General features: G+C 45.1%; 1 protein-coding gene across 1 annotated transcript in view; it reads left to right on the top strand.

The window, feature by feature from the left end:
• Positions 1-18,576, top strand: part of IGF1R (insulin like growth factor 1 receptor) — a 291,050-nt gene that overhangs the window by 225,076 nt on the left and 47,398 nt on the right. The window contains exons 3-5 of the mRNA XM_059371653.1: positions 3,485-3,797; positions 7,580-7,728; positions 10,279-10,423. Of these exons, the coding sequence (XP_059227636.1) occupies positions 3,485-3,797; positions 7,580-7,728; positions 10,279-10,423 (607 nt within the window). The remainder of the gene's footprint in view (positions 1-3,484; positions 3,798-7,579; positions 7,729-10,278; positions 10,424-18,576) is intronic.

The raw sequence follows: 18,576 nt of genomic DNA, 5'->3' as shown, positions 1-18,576 counted from the left end.
CCATCACCCACCAGTTGGCGACTGGCCCCCTGCTATCTTCACGGGCACCCAGTCCTCCTGCCACAGCGACTAGATTACCTTTACGCACATTGACGTGTGATTTCCTCCGTGTTCTTCTTTATTCTTCTCCTCCTCGTCTTTCACCTTTCATCTCCAGCCTGAGCATCTCTTCAAAACCATCCCTGATGCCCAGGGCGTGCCATGAACCTGCACTCGACCCTGTACATCCCTGGCATATCGCCCATTCCTCGAGGACAGGGTCTGGCACGCAGGTGCGGGACGTTGCTGAATGAACACTTGCTAAATGCATCGACAGCCGGCGGTAAATGGACTTCTGTTCCCATTACTACTTTAAAAACCTGAACTAAAAAACACACAGTGTATTTGTTTCCTTAGATCTTGAGCCTTGAAGTTAACCTCCATACGGGATAGATTTGAAATTAGTCACGGAATCTATTTGATAATATTAGATGTGTTCAGGTATGAGATCTGATGGGAGACAATGTGCTCATGTGAGTGTGTGTGAGTGTGTGTGTGTCTGTGTGTGTCTGTGTTTGTGTACCTTTACTACAAATATGCTAGACTTGTAAATTCAAATTAGTGTCACCCTCCTCAAAATGATCACCCAAGTGGACAATATATGTATCACCACATTTTTACAACTCCTATCTATAACACCTACTTTTTCGGGGTGCTTAGAGATACTTATTCCTTGTTATTTATTGGGTAGCTTAGTTTCTGGAAATAGCCAGAAGTATTTGAGCAATTCTGGTAAACAGAAGTGATACAAACTAACGGGAATGGTTTTCTTCTTTGCTTGTAAGTAGCTCTGAAAGTCTGTCTCAGTTGGGTGTAATGAAAAGCAGGTACATATATAGGACAAAAATTTATTTCTCTCTTTAGAGAAAGCCAGGTGTAGAGGTAAGCAGAGGGTTAGCCTTTTGGCGGACCAAGATCCATTTATCTTACTCCATCTTCTTAGTGGGCTACCTCATGACCAAGATAGCTGCCAAAGCATGATGCATTGCTCCTGCATTCCAGCCGGCAAGGAGGAAGGGCACACGCACTGTTTTTAAGGCATCTTCCAGCAACTACCAACCAAAAAAGTTTTCTTATATCTCACTGGCTAGGACATACATCACTTCTAGCTACGAGAGAGGCTAGGAGATATAATATCTAGCTGGGTGGCCAAATGCCCAATTAAAAATCAAGGTTCTATTATCAAAGTAGATAAAAAGAATAAATAATGGAAAGCAATCTACGGTCTCTGCAAAAGGATAATTTCAAAGGAGAAACTTGCAAAATTATTTTAAGAAGCTTGACAGTATCATGAGAATATATCTGTTTTCTTCAGAGGTGACAGTGTTCATTTGAATGGCCAACTTCTGATGTTCGTTTTTAAATCCACCTTTCCACAGTAAAATAGGAGCTCTTGGGTGTAGTTAGTGGGGTGTAAATTGGTAAAAACTTTCCAGAAGATAGTTTGACCTGGTGAGGTCAATTCTGGAAATTGATCCTAAGGAAATAATTAAGATTTCTCATGAAGATCGCAGTGTTCATTGTAATAATAAAATGTCAGGAGTAAACGAAATGTCTCATAGTAGGAGACAGGTTATAACTTACACTATACTGTGAGATGAAATGTAGCTGTTAAGTGATTATGGAATTCACGGTATATTTTTTTTTAAATATATTATTTATTTATCAGAGAGAGAGAGGGGGAGAGAGCAAGCACAGGCAGACAGAATGGCAGGCAGAGGCAGGGGGAGAAGCAGGCTCCCTGCCGAGCAAGGAGCCCGATGTGGGACTCAATCCCAGGACGCTGGGATCATGACCTGAGCCGAAGGCAGCTGCCCAACCAACTGAGCCACCCAGGCGTCCCGAATTCACGGTATATTATTAAAAAAAAAAAAAAAATTGGTTTCAGGATGGCTTGTTTCCTTTTTATAGATATTTATATGTACAGGCTCATGCATAGAAAGGGACCTGGGGCCAGGTGCCTGGGCGGTTCAGTGGGTTAAGCCTCTGCCTTGGGCTCAAGTCATGATCTCAGGGGTCTGGGATCGAGCCCTGCATCAGCCTCTCTGCTTGGTGGGAAGCCTGCTTCCTCCTCTCTCTCTGCCTGCCTCTCTACCCACTTGTGATCTCTGTCTGTCAAATAAATAAATAAAATCTTTTTAAAAAGGGGAGGGGCCCTGGGGTGATCCACATGAAGGTATTGATAAAGGGGGTATTTGGGGCAGATGGATTAGACGTCCTATATATTTTCATTTATCTGTGATCTCTGATTTTTTTTAGCACATATTTTGTTTATAAGGAAAACAGTAATAGAATCTTCACTAAATAATATATGTCAGATTCAATAATATACATATTTAAATAATTTTGTGTAGTTTCCCAGCTCAAGAAAAAGTAGGAAACATATAATATAAACCAGATTTCCTATTTGATTTATACTTTATTTGCTAGTGAGGCTAACAGCCCCACAGAGTGTGATCATTACATTGTTGTTATGGAAATAAATGCCAGCTCATCTACTTGGGACATGAATTGTGGATCTCTGCTTTTGAGACACTGCTTCCAGTAAAGTTTGGCAGAGTGGCTCAAAGGAGATGGTTTCCAATATGCTATGAGTGACTCTTCTGGGCTCAGAGACACTCTCCACCGCCCCCACCCTTTTTTTTTATTATTTGAGAATAACAATCAGATGCAGGGACTTGGTGTTATAATAAGTTAGGCTCTGGGAATAAGTTAATACCATCATTTTTGGGGAGCAAGAACTTTGACATAGAAACGGACACAAACTTTTTCTAAAGCCATTTTGTAAACCCAAATAGTATCACCTTTAATATTCCAGTTTCATCATTTTTAAAATAAACGATTTTTTGAATGATTTAAAAAATACTTGTAATAATATATGTAATAAAATAATTTTTTAAATAATCATTTCTTCACACTAAGGCTTTTCAAGGTATTTCATGGAACATGATCATAATGCAGAGGAACGATACATCATGGCTTTAGAAGGAATAATACGCCTTATTGTTCCCATTGGGCTACTGCATTATCATGTTGGCCTCAGGCAAAGCTCGCATATGGATATTACTACCCCCATTGTATAGATGTGAAAAGAGAGGGGTCAAGGTCAGAGGAGCTAATGACTCCTCAGGAGTACACAGAGAGTAAATAAGAGAGGCCGAACTCAAAACGCAGAGAATTTTCTCCCCGCCTTAATGAAAGTGTGACTGGGGTCTGTAAGACTGCCATTGCAAGTCTGCCGCGGGCTACAGAGCCCTGGGAAGCTCCGTGTGGGGATATTGTGGGTGGGTGGGCGGGCGGCGAGTGGGTGGTTGACTGTCCCTGGGGCGATCTGGTCCAGGGTGGCCGGTGACCCAGGACAAAGCAGGCCAGGCCTGGACAAGGCAGTCCGAACCCAACCTCGCAGTCTCCGCAGTCTCACCCGCTGTCCCCTCTGCCCCCACAGTGTGCCCGAGCGCGTGCGGGAAGCGCGCGTGCACCGAGAACAACGAGTGCTGTCACCCCGAGTGTTTGGGCAGCTGCAGCGCGCCCGACAACGACACGGCCTGCGTCGCCTGCAAGCATTACTACTACTCCGGCGTGTGCGTGCCCACCTGCCCGCCCAACACCTACCGCTTCGAGGGCTGGCGCTGCGTGGACCGCGACTTCTGCGCCAACATCCCCAATGCCGAGAGCAGCGACTCGGAGGGGTTCGTCATCCACAACGGCGAATGCATGCAGGAGTGCCCCTCTGGCTTCATCCGGAACGGCAGTCAGAGGTCAGTCATGCAGCCCCCCCCCATCCCCCCCATACCCCCAGCCACCTCCCAACAACTCCCCCCCTTCCCCTGCAACCACAAAATAAAATGCATTTGTTTTATATTGTGTCTTAGAAGTGTACTACCAAGCCACTTGAAGTTAAGTACATGGCTTGCTGTGCTGGCCTAGGTACGTAGAGGTCACAGTCTCCCCTCCCCGCACTCACTGGGCTGCCTGCTAAGGAGGTGTGGGGTAGACCCCAGAGGACGGTACATTTAGGTTGTCCTATCCCTGGTGCCACCCAGCACCAGCTCTGGGAAGTCCTGGGGAGTGGTGGAGAGAAAACAAGCCCAGCCCCAAACAGCGTCCTTGAGGCAGGCCAGACGGTCTATTAGCACAAACTCCATCCTGTGCCCGCCCTAGCTACCGTGAAGAGTAACCAGGAGCTTACAGTAACCTGTTTTCCATTAGCACCTGTTCCTCTCTCTCTCTCTTTTCCTCAACCGTGCCCATCTCTCAGTTTTCTCTGCCTCTCTCGTTTTCTTTCCTGAACATTGAGACTTTGCTTGGGAAGCAAAGGGATTCTTTACAGCAAAAAGCATCCCTCTGGTGTATGTGGGCTGGGCTCCTGTAAATTTGTTGTTGGTTTATGTTTTGGAGAAGGCAGTAGTGGCGTTGTTATAAAATACGGAGCTGAAGCCCTGGAATCGAAAGACCAGAGGTTTGGGGTCGTTCTTCCCTCCTCTAGGTAGAGCAGAGAACTTTTAGGAAAGAATAGTTGTTGTGGGCCAAACGCTTCCTTCATCTTCAAACCAAAGATGAAACTTCCACTCTTTCCTAACATTAGACACAGAGCAACTTTCCATCTGTTGTCTTGTCTTTACTGTTATAATAGTAAAAATTATTCCGAATGCTTTGTAAAAGCGAAGTGTCCAAGGACTCCCAGAGGACTGTAAAGTATGCAAATACCACCCAGAATAAGTCTGCCGCATTTTACTCACAGTTTATTGGTAGCCTTAGAACTTACGAGGGCTTTCCCAGTACCCTGGGCCATGACTGGAACCCAGACGAGGCTCAGCCATGGCTCCTCCTGGGGGTGGGAGCAGAGATGGGTCAGCTAGTGCATGAATGGGGGTTGGTACTGTCTTTGTCCTGGGGATACACTGTCCTGTGATGTAGTGGGGGCCAGCAAGAGGGGACTGCTGTGCATTTCAGCGGTGTTTCTCCCATGGCGGTGCATTTTCAAAGACCTAAGCTGTTTTTTTCCCTACCCATTCTTATAGTCTGTTCAAAGCTACAGATCTATCTCTTCTGTTTTAAAACAAAACACCCTGAAGAAAGAATAAATACCCCTCTCAACCTTTAAGACCTATTTGACACTGAGTTTAAAATATTTATTTATTTATTTTTAAAGATTTCATTTATTTATTTGACAGACAGAGATCACAAGGAGGCAGAGAAGCGGGCAGAGAGAGAGAGGAGGAAGCAGGCTCCCTGCTCATCAGAGAGCCCGATGCGGGGCTCAATCCCAGGACCCTGGGATCATGACCTGAGTGGAAGGCAGAGGCTTTAACCCACTGAGCCACCCAGGCGCCCCTAAAATATTTATTAATACCGTTTGTACCCTCCCTGTATCCAAATGGATTCAAGGAAGCTTGCTCTATAAACACGTAATCAGAGCACTTCCTTAGAAAAACATTTTTAAAGGGCTAGATGATTCCTAAACATTTTAGCAAAGGTGTTTGGTTCAGAAATTGCTGTTTGAATAAAACATCGGGGAAAGCTAAACATACACTTGACATTACGACCCAGAAGTCACACTCGTGGACACTCCTCCCAGAGAAATGAAAATGTATGTCCACGTAACAACACGTCCACAAGTGTTCACGGCAGCTCTGTGCGTAATAGCCAAAGACAAAAGATAACTCGGGTGTTCTACCATAGAGAAATGGTTAGACAGACTATGGTACATCCACGCCGTGGACTATTAATCAGCCAGAAATAAAGAGCAAACTGTTGAAATACACAACGACTGGGGACAGATCTCAAGGACATTATGCTGTGTGGGGTGGGCGGGGGAGAAGGTGATCTCAAAAGGTCCTGTACTGTAGAACTCCATTTATATCACAGGCCCAAAATGACAACATTGCTGGGATGAAGGATAGATTAATAGTCAGGAGGCCGGAGTTAGGGATGTGAGGATAGGAGGTAGCTCTGTGGGAGATCTTCCTGAAGTATTTCTGAATCTTGACGGGGTAAAGATCACAAAAGGGATATAAGGTGACACGGAATTATGCATTCATTGTACCAGTGTTCATTTCCTGGTTTTGATCTTCCATGTATAGTAATATAAGATGTTGCCATCTGATATGCAGGGGGAAAGTATGCTTTGTAACTTTTTGTGAGTCTGTGTTTCAGGATAGAAAGGGTTTTTTTGTTTTTTTTGTTTTTTTTAAAGAAGGAGGGTGGAGGCATTACATGGTGTGTAGATAAATTAGAATAAAAGACCAAAAAAAAAAAAAAACCGACAAAAAAAGTGGAGACAGGAAGCTGTTACCCATAGTGGAAATAAGAAGGTTGCGTATGATGTTCTAGAAAAGAGAAATCTCCCCTTCTGTGCTTGGCCCAGTTCCTTGGGAAACCTTGCCTAGCATTCTCCCCCTTCGAAGTAGGAAAAGAGCAGGGAAGTTTTGTTTACCTGTAAGTTTGTAAACAAAACAAATCCCTGCATCTCTGCCTTAGATAGGCAGTAAGGTTTCATTAAAACAAAACAACACAAAAGTGTTCATGTAAGCTAACACACTGTTTCCTTCAACGTTTTTTATTTATCTTCTCAAAGTTTAAAAGATCATTTAAGAACAATAATGACAATACACCTGGCTCTCCAATACGCCGTCCTATTTATTTTACATGCACACACACACACATACACACCCAATAAGGTGGTAGCCTTTGGTTTGGAAATCAACCTAGCTTTGATCTTATGTCTGTAGTCCAGCGGCCAGAGTAGCGTTGTGTCCACAATTTCGTAAATGAATGGTAGATAAGCAGGAGAATGCCGATCTTGCTCCCTGATCCCTGACTCCTGGCCGTCCTGCAGCATGTGTGGGATCGCACTGGAAACGGGAGTTTATTACAGAGTAACGGAAGTTTTTGCTTTCAGCGCACATGCCGCGAAAACAACATTCCAATCAATTTACGAGTTTCTGCAAAAACACTGTCAAGAAATAACTTCAGTTGTACATTAGCAAGAAAATTAGGGCTGTGTGTTCTTCCCCACGCATTTTGGAATTCCTTGCTAGGTTTTGCTGGGATGCCTTGACTGCGAGAGTGAAACGCAGAGACATCACGGTCCCTTTCCCGGTCCTTGTCCAGTCTCCCAGCTTCTCCCCCAGGGTGTGCCGGGCAAGGCGGCATTAGAGAGCGGCCCCGCTTTTCCTTGGGAGCCACCACTGTGTCCTTTCTTCAAGGCTGTTTCTCCCACATGGAACCAGCTGGCTCCCCAGCCAACAGCCTCTGATACACACATGCCTCAAGGATGCATCACATATTTTGTCTGGAAACAAGAGGCACGCTTTTCCTTTGTAGGCACTTTCTTCTTTTGGTTGCAGTTTGAAGGCTGGGTGGCTTTGGGATGAGATACGGTGTGCCCACTTGAACCCTTCCCAACATTTGTCTTTGGTAATGTGTACCGCACAAATAACTTAGAATAAAAGAGTGTCTTCGTGATTTTTTTTTTTCTTTAACTCAAGAAGCCTGACTCAGTTTTCCGTGGTTTTGGTTGATTTTTTATCTTCACCAGCATGTACTGCATACCTTGTGAAGGTCCTTGCCCCAAGGTCTGCGAGGAAGAAAAGAAAACAAAGACCATTGATTCGGTTACCTCTGCTCAGATGCTCCAAGGATGCACCATCTTCAAGGGAAATTTGCTCATTAATATCCGCCGAGGCAGTAAGTATCCCGTTCCCCCCGAAAGAGGTGGCCGGACCGCTTGGTTTTCTTTTGTTGACTTGCTGTTCCATCCCCTCCGTGACTCACACCTGAAACCTGGGCCTGGAAAAAACAGCATGGGGCATAAGCCTCGTGCTCACTGTGTCTTTTTTCGAGTTTCCCTCAAGGATTAAAAAAAGAAAAAAGAAAAAACCAGATTGAAAGGCAGTCTATTTTGCAGCTCTTGGCTGGGCATTTATTCACGCCCAGGATCATGGCTCATCTTTCCGTGAGGCCCATCTCATGCAGGAGATGCACATCCCAGCACACACCAGCCCCAGAAGAGGCTGGGGGATCAAAAGTGTTATTCAGCAGCCTCCAGCTGGAGCCAGAGCCACACGGCTTCAAGCCCAAAGAGGTCTGGTTACCTGGGAGGTGTTGAGGAGACTGTGCAAAGGGAAGAAGTTAATGATACACCTTTAAAATTTTATTAAGTCCAAAGAATGGTTAATCTCCAAATTTACTTTGGAGAGCAAAAATAAAATAAAATAAAAATAAAATACTAGGGTGTGTCATCCCATATTTAAAGCTTCGATCCTCACCCCTGTAGGATCACCGTCATTTGTAGTCGACGGCGTTCCTGGTGATTGCATGTGTGCAAAAACATTACTCGTGGACTTATTCCGTGATCTTTTCACTTCTGATCTTTAACTGACAATGGCTTCCTAGATTTAAATTCTCCACCACTGGGACCACTCAGTCAAGGGATCTATGATAGTTTCATAATCTAGAATAAAAATCATAAGAAGACCTTGAGGTTGAAAGGATTTTTTCCCCCCCTAAATCCTTTTGTGGATAGATTTTTGCAGGTTGATTCGGGTGGGGTGGGAAACGGCTGATTGATTTATTCTGTGGATTTACTTCTCCTTAGTACTGTTTGTTCGGTGAGCAAACTGAGCTCTTACGGCTTAGAGATGGCAGAAACCCGTTTGTGCTCAGTCCTTTTGGATCATTTGGTTCTCCTCATTTTCCTGAAATAACTTTGCTTCCACGTGGCTAGAATTCTCTTACCCTCATGGTGCTTCTAAAGTTTTGTTCCTGGGGCACCTGGGTGGCTCAGTGGGTTAAACATCGCGACTCGATCTCAGCTCATGTCTTGATCTCAAGGTCATGAGTTTGAGCCTAGTGTTAGGCTGTGGGGCCAAATAAATAAATAAATAATGAGGTTTTACTTCCTTTTGTTCTTACTAGATTTCTTAATTTTTGCAAAGATGCTCTCATTCCTAGAACATACCCTTTAAGCACCTAAACCTTTTTTTTCTTTTAAATTTTCATATTCTGAAGGTAAGAATTAAGTCCATGAAGGGGTGGAATTAAGAAAGAATAAGTACATATTCATGCATGGTGATGCAATGTGTCTTCCGGTGTATGTCCAATGGAAGAAATCACCTGGATACAGAGGAATAAGACATCTCACTGGAAAGGGCATCCCCAGCCTCGACACAAGACAGGCATCCATCCTACCCTGCATTTAAAGTTCGGGGTCTTTTTCTTGAAATATCCACCACAGACAACTTCTAGTGTTTGTAACTTGAATTTCTCCTAGAAAACCATTAAACTCTATAGTAAGCATAGACCCCAGCCCTCCAAGACAAGATCTATAATAATAATAACCCCCCAAGATCGTTATTGTTTTATTTTTATCAATTCAAAGCAAAGTAGAACCTCTCATTAAGCCATCAACAAATCATGTGCAATAAAATCCCATTAGTTGGACCATACCCAACTGATTATAGTATCTATTGTAATTTTGGCATAAGTTGAACCAAAGTTGATGCCCCCCCTTTTTCTTTAAACTATGAGGAAAAGACAGGCTAAATAGGATGATGGAAAATACAGTGTATATAGATTACATTGTTTTCACACACATAGTAGTAGCAACTATTTCTCAAACTGTCCTCTCATTATGAGAATCAGATGTGTGCATTATAGAAAACTCAGAAGCCCAGAAACAAATTTTGAAAAATCACCAGCAAATAACCTGGTGTGTTAATATTTTGGTGTGTTTTCTCCCAGTCTTAGTAAGACGGACTCTTTAAATATATAGATCCCTGTATCTTAGGAACTGGAAATGCAGCAAAGGCAGTTCCTAATGAGACTGAGAAAATGTTGTTTATTCAGTCATGCCCTTGTACTGTGGAGGCAGTGCTGTCTGTTGACAGAGTGTATTAAAAGACGTTCCCTAGATTTGTCAGCCTTAGCTAATTGGCAGTCTGGTATTTATGATTTTACATTCGGTTAATCAGCCTGGGAGCTACAGTACCCGGCCTTCTAGAAAGTATCCTTCCCCTGCCTCAGAGAGGGGGGCCCTGTACCAGGAGAGGTCGTTGAAAGTCAAGGCCAGGGAGGTACATTTTTGACAAGAATGGTGGGCCCTGTGCCAGCAACCTGAGTCTCTCAGAGGCACCAAGACCCGCCACGGAATCATTCTCCTGATGTGTTGGCGAGAAACCGAGTGGGTCATCCTCACATGACGTGAACGCTCACTAATACGGCCCCCTCCTCTCACAGATAACATTGCCTCAGAACTGGAGAACTTCATGGGGCTCATTGAGGTGGTGACAGGCTACGTGAAGATCCGCCATTCTCATGCCTTGGTCTCCTTGTCCTTCCTAAAAAACCTTCGCCAGATCTTAGGAGAGGAGCAGCTTGAGGGGTAAGTGTGCCAGATTTCATGGGCTGACGTGCTCCTATTAGAAACTAAGTCGCATGCTTTCAAAACTCCACGTTACTAAGGTGAGGACTCTTTCTTATTACAAACATGAAAGGAGGAAGCCAAGGGAAGGCCGCTGCCCCTGCGTGATGGCCCGCCCTGTCGGGCAGAGTCCCGTGCAGCCAAGATTCTCCATCCTTGGGATATTGCTGCTCTGGAAAATGGCATGGTGACCTGTCAGTCAAGGGCTGTGTATCTGATGTAACTGTGGAAAGAGCAGAAAGGAGTGCTTTGGGGGACCCTCTGTGCCAAGAACAACAGGAATGGGTCTCAGATGCTTAGCCCTCTGTGAAATCATCATTGATATGGCTCTTATCCCCAGAATGCTATACTATATAAAATCATTCCATCTTTTAAAATACAGAAGTGCCTGGGTGACTTAGTCAGTTGAGCATCTGACTCTTAATTTCAGCTCAGGTTGTGATCTCAGGGTCATAGGATCAAGCCCCACATCAGGCTCCTCACTGAACACGGGTTCTGCTTGTCCCTCTCCCTCTGCTCCTCCCCATCCCCCTTCTCTCTCAAATAAGTAAATAAATAAAATCTTTTAAAAAGAAAGAAAAGAGAAGAAAATACAGTTGACCCTTGAACAACATGTTTTGAATTGTGCGGGTCTACTTAGGCACAGTTTGGTTTGGTTTGGTTTGGATAAATACGGTATAGGACTGTAAATGTATTTTCCTTATTTTTTTTTTTAAATAATATTTTCTCCAGCTGACTTCATTGTAAGAATGCGGTATAACATACAAAATACACGTTAGTCAGCTGTTACGTAAGACTCATGGTCAGCAGTGGACTCTTAGTAGTTAAGTCTGGAGGATGTCAGCAATGCTGTGTCAGTTGGCGATTGTGCAGAGTGTCCCCACCCAAACTCCCACGTTATGGGGTAAACTGCATATTGGCATGGAAGAGATTTGGAGGAGTATGGATAGTTCATTTTGTTATAAAAGAAATCCTAATGGAGAAAACTATTTAATTGATGAGCCTGTCGGATTTGCACACTGGTAGAATTATTGCCTTCTGGAGAGATGAACTTCACGATAGGGGTTTTAAACTAACCAGAGGCTTTTCAGCACAGGATAGATAAGAGCTGGTGCTTGTTGCTATAGTTTCTGTCCAGCAGTTGTCCTCTGGGTACCTCGCATATATACCTTTCTCTTCATGCTCCCTTTAAATACAGCTCTTGCCTGGCTTTCAGCTTTCAAATAAAAGCAGACATCCATTAATGAGCGAATTCCTTCCAAAGAGAATTTGGGGAAATAATTTAGGAAAGAAACAGGTGGGAAGGTCATGGGAAAGGTTGTCCTTGCTGATTTATCTTCCCCGACTGGGTAAAGTTACCCCATAAGGGTTTCTTTACAGTCTCCCTACTTTTCTCAGACTAACTCTTGTTGGTCGGTCTCAAATCCTTAAAATTTCATCCTCTGATACAGCTGAAGAGCGAGGGCAGCTCTTCATTCCGTCCTTGAAAAGCACACTGTCCTCCCCACTGGGAACACTGATTCTCTAGGAAGAAAATTTTTTTCTCCTTGCAAATCTGGGGAGGCTGCCACCATGCCCAGTCCCTGAGTATCACAAGTCACTTAACATGGATGGCATGCTGAGGCTTTGCATTTTAAGATGCTGGTTCTCATTTGTTGTATTAAATTTTAAAGAGGATATTAGCATGGTTTTTTTCCCCTCTCTCTAGGTAGGTTTGTTTCTGGAATCCCTCCTGTTGGAAAATACTTTGGAGGGGGGCAGGTCAGGATCTGCAACTTTTCCTGCTACTTAACGATACTCTTTTTCTTTTTCTAGGCTGAACAAGTGATAGACATAGAGGGGAAAACTGGAAGGAGAATTTAAAAATTTTTTAAAGATTTTATTTATTTATTTGAGAGAAATAGAGGGGAAGGCAGGAGCAGAGCGGGAGGGAGAGAATCTCCAGCAGACTCCGCATTGAGCCCAGAGCCCATATCAGGGCTCGATCTCGCAACCCTGAGATCATGACCTGAGCTGAAACCAAGAATCCCATGCTTCGACTGAGCCACCCAGTCACCCCAAGAATTTAATTTTTATGAAGAATTATTACATGATGGGATTACCTCTTAGCCATGGGTTAACTGAAGGTATTACGCCCTTATATGGAGCTGAGAACTAAGACTAGACTTTTATTTGCACGGATATTTAAGGTACATTTCTCATCATCTAAAGCTTGAATAAAACTGGATGTCCCAATTGGGAACACTTTAAGGATGCTTGCCATTGCTCAGGTGTTTGGAACTTCTCCAAGCTCAAGTACACTCCAGGCCCCTGCCCTGCCATGAACATTTTAGATGACTAGGGAGGGCAAATGGGCCTTAGGTTTTCATACCCTGCTGCTGATCAGGGCCCTGCAGCTCTGAGGATACTGTCCTGCCAGCCTATCCCTCCCACATGCTCTATGTTTAGCTGGGGTGCTGAAGAATCTTGCTTGTCTGGATGGGAGTTGGGTTCTCTCACCTCCCTTCCTTACCCAGGATTAAAAGAGGTAAAGGCCATTCTCACTTGTGACGAACACCCCCACAGTTCTTTGGATCGGAGGTGACCAGTAGCAACAACTCCATTCTTTGTTGTGCATCCTCAGACTCAGGAAAGACACTAAGTCCCAGCCCTTGACCAGCTCTCCTCACTCCTGCAAGGAGGGAAAAGTCAGAGAGAAGCAGAAAAGAAAGGAATAAGATAGATTCAGGCCAACAACAATGCAAAGCAGAACTTGCAGGGAGCTAGGAAGGAATGAAAAGGAATGTGCCATGGGCATGAAGAGAGACAGAGAATCTGATTAAGAAGATCCTACAGGGGGCGCCTGGGTGGCTCAGTGGGTTAAGCATCTGCCTTCTGCTCAGGTCATGATCTCAGGGTCCTGGGATTGAGCCCCGAATCGGGCTCTCTGCTCAGTGGGGAGCCTGTTTCCTCCTCTCTCTCTCTCTCTCTCTGCCTGCCTCTCTGCCTACTTGTGATTTCTCCCTCTCTCTCTCTGTCAAATAAATAAAATCTTAAAAAAACAAAACAAACCAAAAAAAAAAAACCAAAAAAAAAAAACCCCACAGGCTTTCAAGAAGAGATAGCATTTGAGATGGGCCTTGAAGGGTTTCCAGAAGCACTCAGAAAGCGTAGGGTGAAGAAGGCAGTTCAGGATAGGGCAATAAGAGCAAAAGCAGCGAGTTGGGGCATCCTGGGACCTGTTTGGCAAATAATGCTGGAGAGGTAAGTGGTATTAGAATTACGTAAGGTGTTATGCACCCGGGTGTGGAGGTTATAATTTAGGTAAGCAGTGGAATGCAGTCAAGGCTTTGAGCTGCGGGAGTGTTAGCAGAGCCACCTGGACATTTCATTTCTGTGCGTCTTTGGTTTAAACCAAGATAACTTTTATCCCAGTGGTTCCCAGACTCTGAAGTTAGAACCATCTTGGGTGGGGCCGGGTTATAAAAAAAATAAAAAATAAAAAGTCCCAATAACCCAAAATGCACTCCCAGTTCAGTCAGAATGTCTGGGGGCAGGATCCAGGCATCACTGATTTTTCTTAAAAATCCAAAATAGTTTCACTGTGTAGCCAAGATTAAATACCACTGCTGTGTCCCATTATTTCTTCTTCTTGTATGTGAATCCCCAAAGCTCTTTCCCTTTTTTCCTAGATATTTAATTGTCACACTATTGCCTTTAAATACTGTCTTTCTTATCTTCTATAGGCAATGAAAACGTAAGTAAGTGTCTCCATTTGGTTCAGTAGGATGGAAGTCTTAGAACATTTTGTTTGATGGGGAATTCAAAGTGCTGGGTTCCTTGGCATCTGACCACCTTGGCTTTTCAAACGGGAACTGGGACCTGCCTCCAAGTCCCCTGGGCAGCCCAGACCCCAGAGTCACGTCCAGAGCATGACATTCAAGCACTATAGCTAGAGTAGAGCTCTAGTCTATATCCAGAGCAAGCCGACTTTGTAATCGAATTTCCAGGGTGGTGAAAGAGGTAGGCAGAATCACGTTCCAACGTTCCGGTGGCTGGAGAATGGGCCCCAGACGGCATCAGGCGGTCATCAGTTTGTCCATAAGAACTAAGACATCCAAGGGCGCCTGGGTGGCTCAGTGGGTTAAAGCCTCTGCCTTCGGCTCAGGTCACAATCCCAGGGTCCTGGGATCGAGCCCCGCATCGGGCTCTCTGCTCAGCAGGGAACCTGCTTCCTCCTCTCTCTCTGCCTGCCTCTCTGCCTACTTGTGAACTCTGTCTGTCAAATAAATAAATAAAATCTTAAAAAAAAAAAAAGAACTAAGACATCTGGGTTCCCTAGAGGATGTCACTCATTCTGTGTAATGTAATGTGTTTCTAGACATTAAGAAAATCCAGGTTTTTCTGCTGTTTAGGGAGGAAGTGGATTTTGTAATACACATGTATAAGATTTCTAGAAAATGACTCATTTTTAAGCCCTCGAATAGAAAACCGGATATTTCTGTTATCTGGACAGTTCCTTGAGGTGAACAACCTTGAAGTGAACCCTTCTTAGGGCATTAGATAAAGAAAGAGGTAAAATTTCGGATTCTTTGGTACCACCAAGGATCATTGCCCCAAAAGCCTAAAAGCAGATAGAGGTAATAGGGTTCTAAGACTTGAAATTCTTGGGTACATTTGGGCATCTCTACACTTATGACCGCAGCCCTTGACTTTGCAACACTTGGTGTTTCATTCTACCTTCCTGCAACTCTAAGATTATGTTGCAACAGAGCTGCGTGTTAATACTTCCCTGGGACTTTTAAAAAGACTCAACCATGTGACTCAGCATTTCCAGGCTCTACCCAATATCTTCCCAAGAGAAATGAAAACATGCCCACGCAAGACTTGAATGTGAATGTTCATAACAATATTATCCACCCGAGCCCCCTCCTGCTCCCCCCACCAAAAAAACCCACAGGAAACAATCCAGATATCCATCAACAGATGAATGGATCAACAGAATGTGATACAATGGAATAGTACTGCGACAATGATGTAACAGCACAGGTGAACCTCAGAAACATTAAGCTAAATGGAAAAAAGCCAATGCAAAAGGCTGCACATAGTATGATTCCATTAGTTTCTAGCAAAAGCAGGACTACGGAGACAGAAAGCAGATTGGCGAGGGCTGGGGGCAGGAGTAGAGCCTGACCACCATGAGCAGCGAGGGAACCTTGACATCGTGGAAATGTTCAGAAACTGCATAGTGGTGCTGATGGGACAGCTGGATGTATTTACTAAAGCTCATGGCTCTGTATCCTTAGGGTGGGTACAATTTTTACTAGGTAAATTATACTTCGGTTAAGCTATTTGGAAAACCCTCAAAGAGGAAACATTTTCTGAGTTTCTCTTTGGTACCCGGTGCCACATGAATATAAATCCCCAGCCTCGCCGAACCCCCAAGGCCGGTGTAAATATTGGATTTGAAGGAGATTGGACGTGGTGTGAGCATCTGCGAAAAAGCCAAATCCTGGATCTGTTGCAGATTGCTAGGATGCTGGAGAGAGCCCTGTGTGCTGGCTTCTGATGCCCCCTAGAGACAGCCGGAAAGAGTCCATGCTTTCTCCTCTGAGAAGCGAAAGGAAGTCATCAGTTGTGTTATTTGCAGATCTTTTTGTTGTTGTTGTTTTTTCCGGTTTGTCAGTAAGGACTGAAGGGGAGTGAGGTGAGGGGGTTGGGATATCCCTTCCTAACTCCGTCTTCTGGACTCCTAGCCTTCCACTACCACTGCACCTGGGCTGGGAGAAGCCAAATAAATATGTTGTCTAGCGTTGTTGCTTTAGTAAGTGGTGGAGATGTCACCCGGACCCTGATCTTTGGATTTGCAAAAACGATGCTCCAAACCCCCGCCCCGGGGTCATCTTCTGTGCAACGTGCCAGTGTCCAGAACTTTCGCTTTCCTCTGCTTCCACATCCTTCCTGCCCTTCATCAGAGCAGATGGGGAGGTGGGTGGTGGTTGATAAATCAGAGGTAAGACAACCCCAAGCCTGGAGCCATCCGTAAAACACCTCTGCATATAGTGTACAACAGGCATCCAGAAGATCGACACAGATAACATACAGATATCCTCACGGAAATGACTGACCGCTTTCAACCTACCTCAGTCGGTCTACATCCCATCAGACGCCCCCCCCCCCACCCCAAGCACAGAAACAAACATCTTTGGCCGCACTAAGAAGGCTGCGAGTCAGAATACCAAGATCTGTAAAACCCAGGCATCTGTGTAAGCTACAGAAAAAATAAACAAGTTCATTTTTTAAAAATATTTTCTGAATGTAAAGGCAGGAAGTTTAGGAACAATTAGGAAATCACATTTACTGAGCAACTGACTTATATAGTCATTTCCTTTAGGAGACAATGAGAAGGTGTGCGCGCGCGTGTGTGTGTGTGTGTGTGTGTGTGTAAAATGTTCAGACAGGTTTCTGCCTTTTGCCATCTCTTAATTGTCACCTGATCATGGAAGGGAAATTTGGGAGGAGCTAGGCCCCAACCTGGGGTTGGAAAATCAAGAGCAGCATTGACAGGCAGCCCATGAATGGCTTGGTTATCATTCTGATGAGAGTTTTATTTTTGTTTTTCTGTCGCTCACAAAGGCTCCATAATGCCTGGGTTTTATTGATACTGGTATCCTGGCTCCAGGCCTTCTCCGCGTTGTAAAAAAAAATGTTTGTATTTACTGTAAAAAGATAATATTCCTTTTCAAAGTGATTAATCACACACATAGAATTTCAGTGGGCCCGCCATTCATTTGTCAAACTCCTGATTTATAATTCATGCTTCCTCCCATGGGAAGAAGCATGTTTTGTTCAGGAGGTATTTTCAGCGAGGTTTCTGTTCCCTGCCGGCGAGATCCGTCTACTAAAAAGAAGCCTCGTTCTGTGTTGAGAGACAGAGGTTTGACCAGGTTAATGTCTTTCCTTCCGGCCTAGAGGTTTCTGCACTGACAAGGAGGTTTCGTCTCCTGGGAGCCAGCTGAGGATGCTGGGAGCAGCCAGACCTTGGTCCTGGCACTACAGAGTGTCCTTGAGAGCTGGACGTATCCGTGGACAAGAATGGGCCTACCTAGGAGGCCTCTGGTTTCTACCCGCAAACCCCACCTTCGGTCGTCTGACGACCCAGTCACCCAGCATCAGCGACAGCCTGGCACCGGGGGAGCAAGGAGATGTGGGTGGCGACTGTTCCCTAGGGACAGCAGGTCTCACCTTGCCATGTCCCAGCGTTTCCCACCTGCATACCTGGGCTTGTGTTGCATATCCCAAGGATGTGCACAGTGTCTGAGGCTCCTTTTCCAGTGGATGTATGTGTCAGGGAGTGAGCTCTTCCAGAGAGGAAAGTATCTGTCAATTCAAGTTTTTGCCACCTGCTTTGGTGACCTTGAATATTGTCCAGCCAGGGTGGGTCAGTGAGAAGGCTCATGTGGTTTCAGAGGTGCTGCCCTTGGACTCCCTCTGCCCACTGAACCATGTGCAGGCAGGGCTCCCACTCTCACCCCCTGCACATCTGTGCACGGGGCCCAGTGCCTCTGGAGGGCCTGGGCTCGGGCTGATGGGACAGCGTCCCCCTCAGCTCTGTGACTCCTCTCGGGCATTAGGGTTTTAGACTCGTAAGACAAACAGGGAGCTCAGGTGCTCATAACCCTTGTTGTTCTGTGAGTGTGTGTTCATGCCCCTGTCCCTCCAAGGAAACCAGCTGGAGGGCTACAGAGAGCACTAAGAGCCTGTGGCTACGTGGCTCATTAATGACCTTTGCAATCCTGGACCCTCGTCTCTGAACTCCCTGGGGAGTTCCCAGGCAGGTGTCACAAGTCGGCTAGGCCTTATTAGAACCATAACTTCTGCTTTCTTCTTAATGAGACTCAGGCTGGGGTTGACCGAGCCGGTAGAGGTGCTGGTGTGATATGTGCAAGGAAACCCATCAGGCCCCCATGGACACAGCCTCTGGGACAGAAGGGTGCTCTGGACTTCTGTCCCAGCTCTCCTGGCTTTGGAAAGCGGGCCATCCTCTCTTCTCTGCAGCTTGTGTGTTGGATCGTTCAGTGGATGTTAACAGTAGCTCAGAGTGCTCCACCCATTCCTAGACTCCATTCTGCATG

This window comes from Mustela nigripes, chromosome 13 (assembly GCF_022355385.1).
Source record: "Mustela nigripes isolate SB6536 chromosome 13, MUSNIG.SB6536, whole genome shotgun sequence".
Classification (NCBI taxonomy): Eukaryota; Metazoa; Chordata; class Mammalia; order Carnivora; family Mustelidae; genus Mustela; species Mustela nigripes.
Note: the sequence above shows the minus strand (reverse complement) of the source record. Positions and strands in the feature narration are given on the sequence as shown.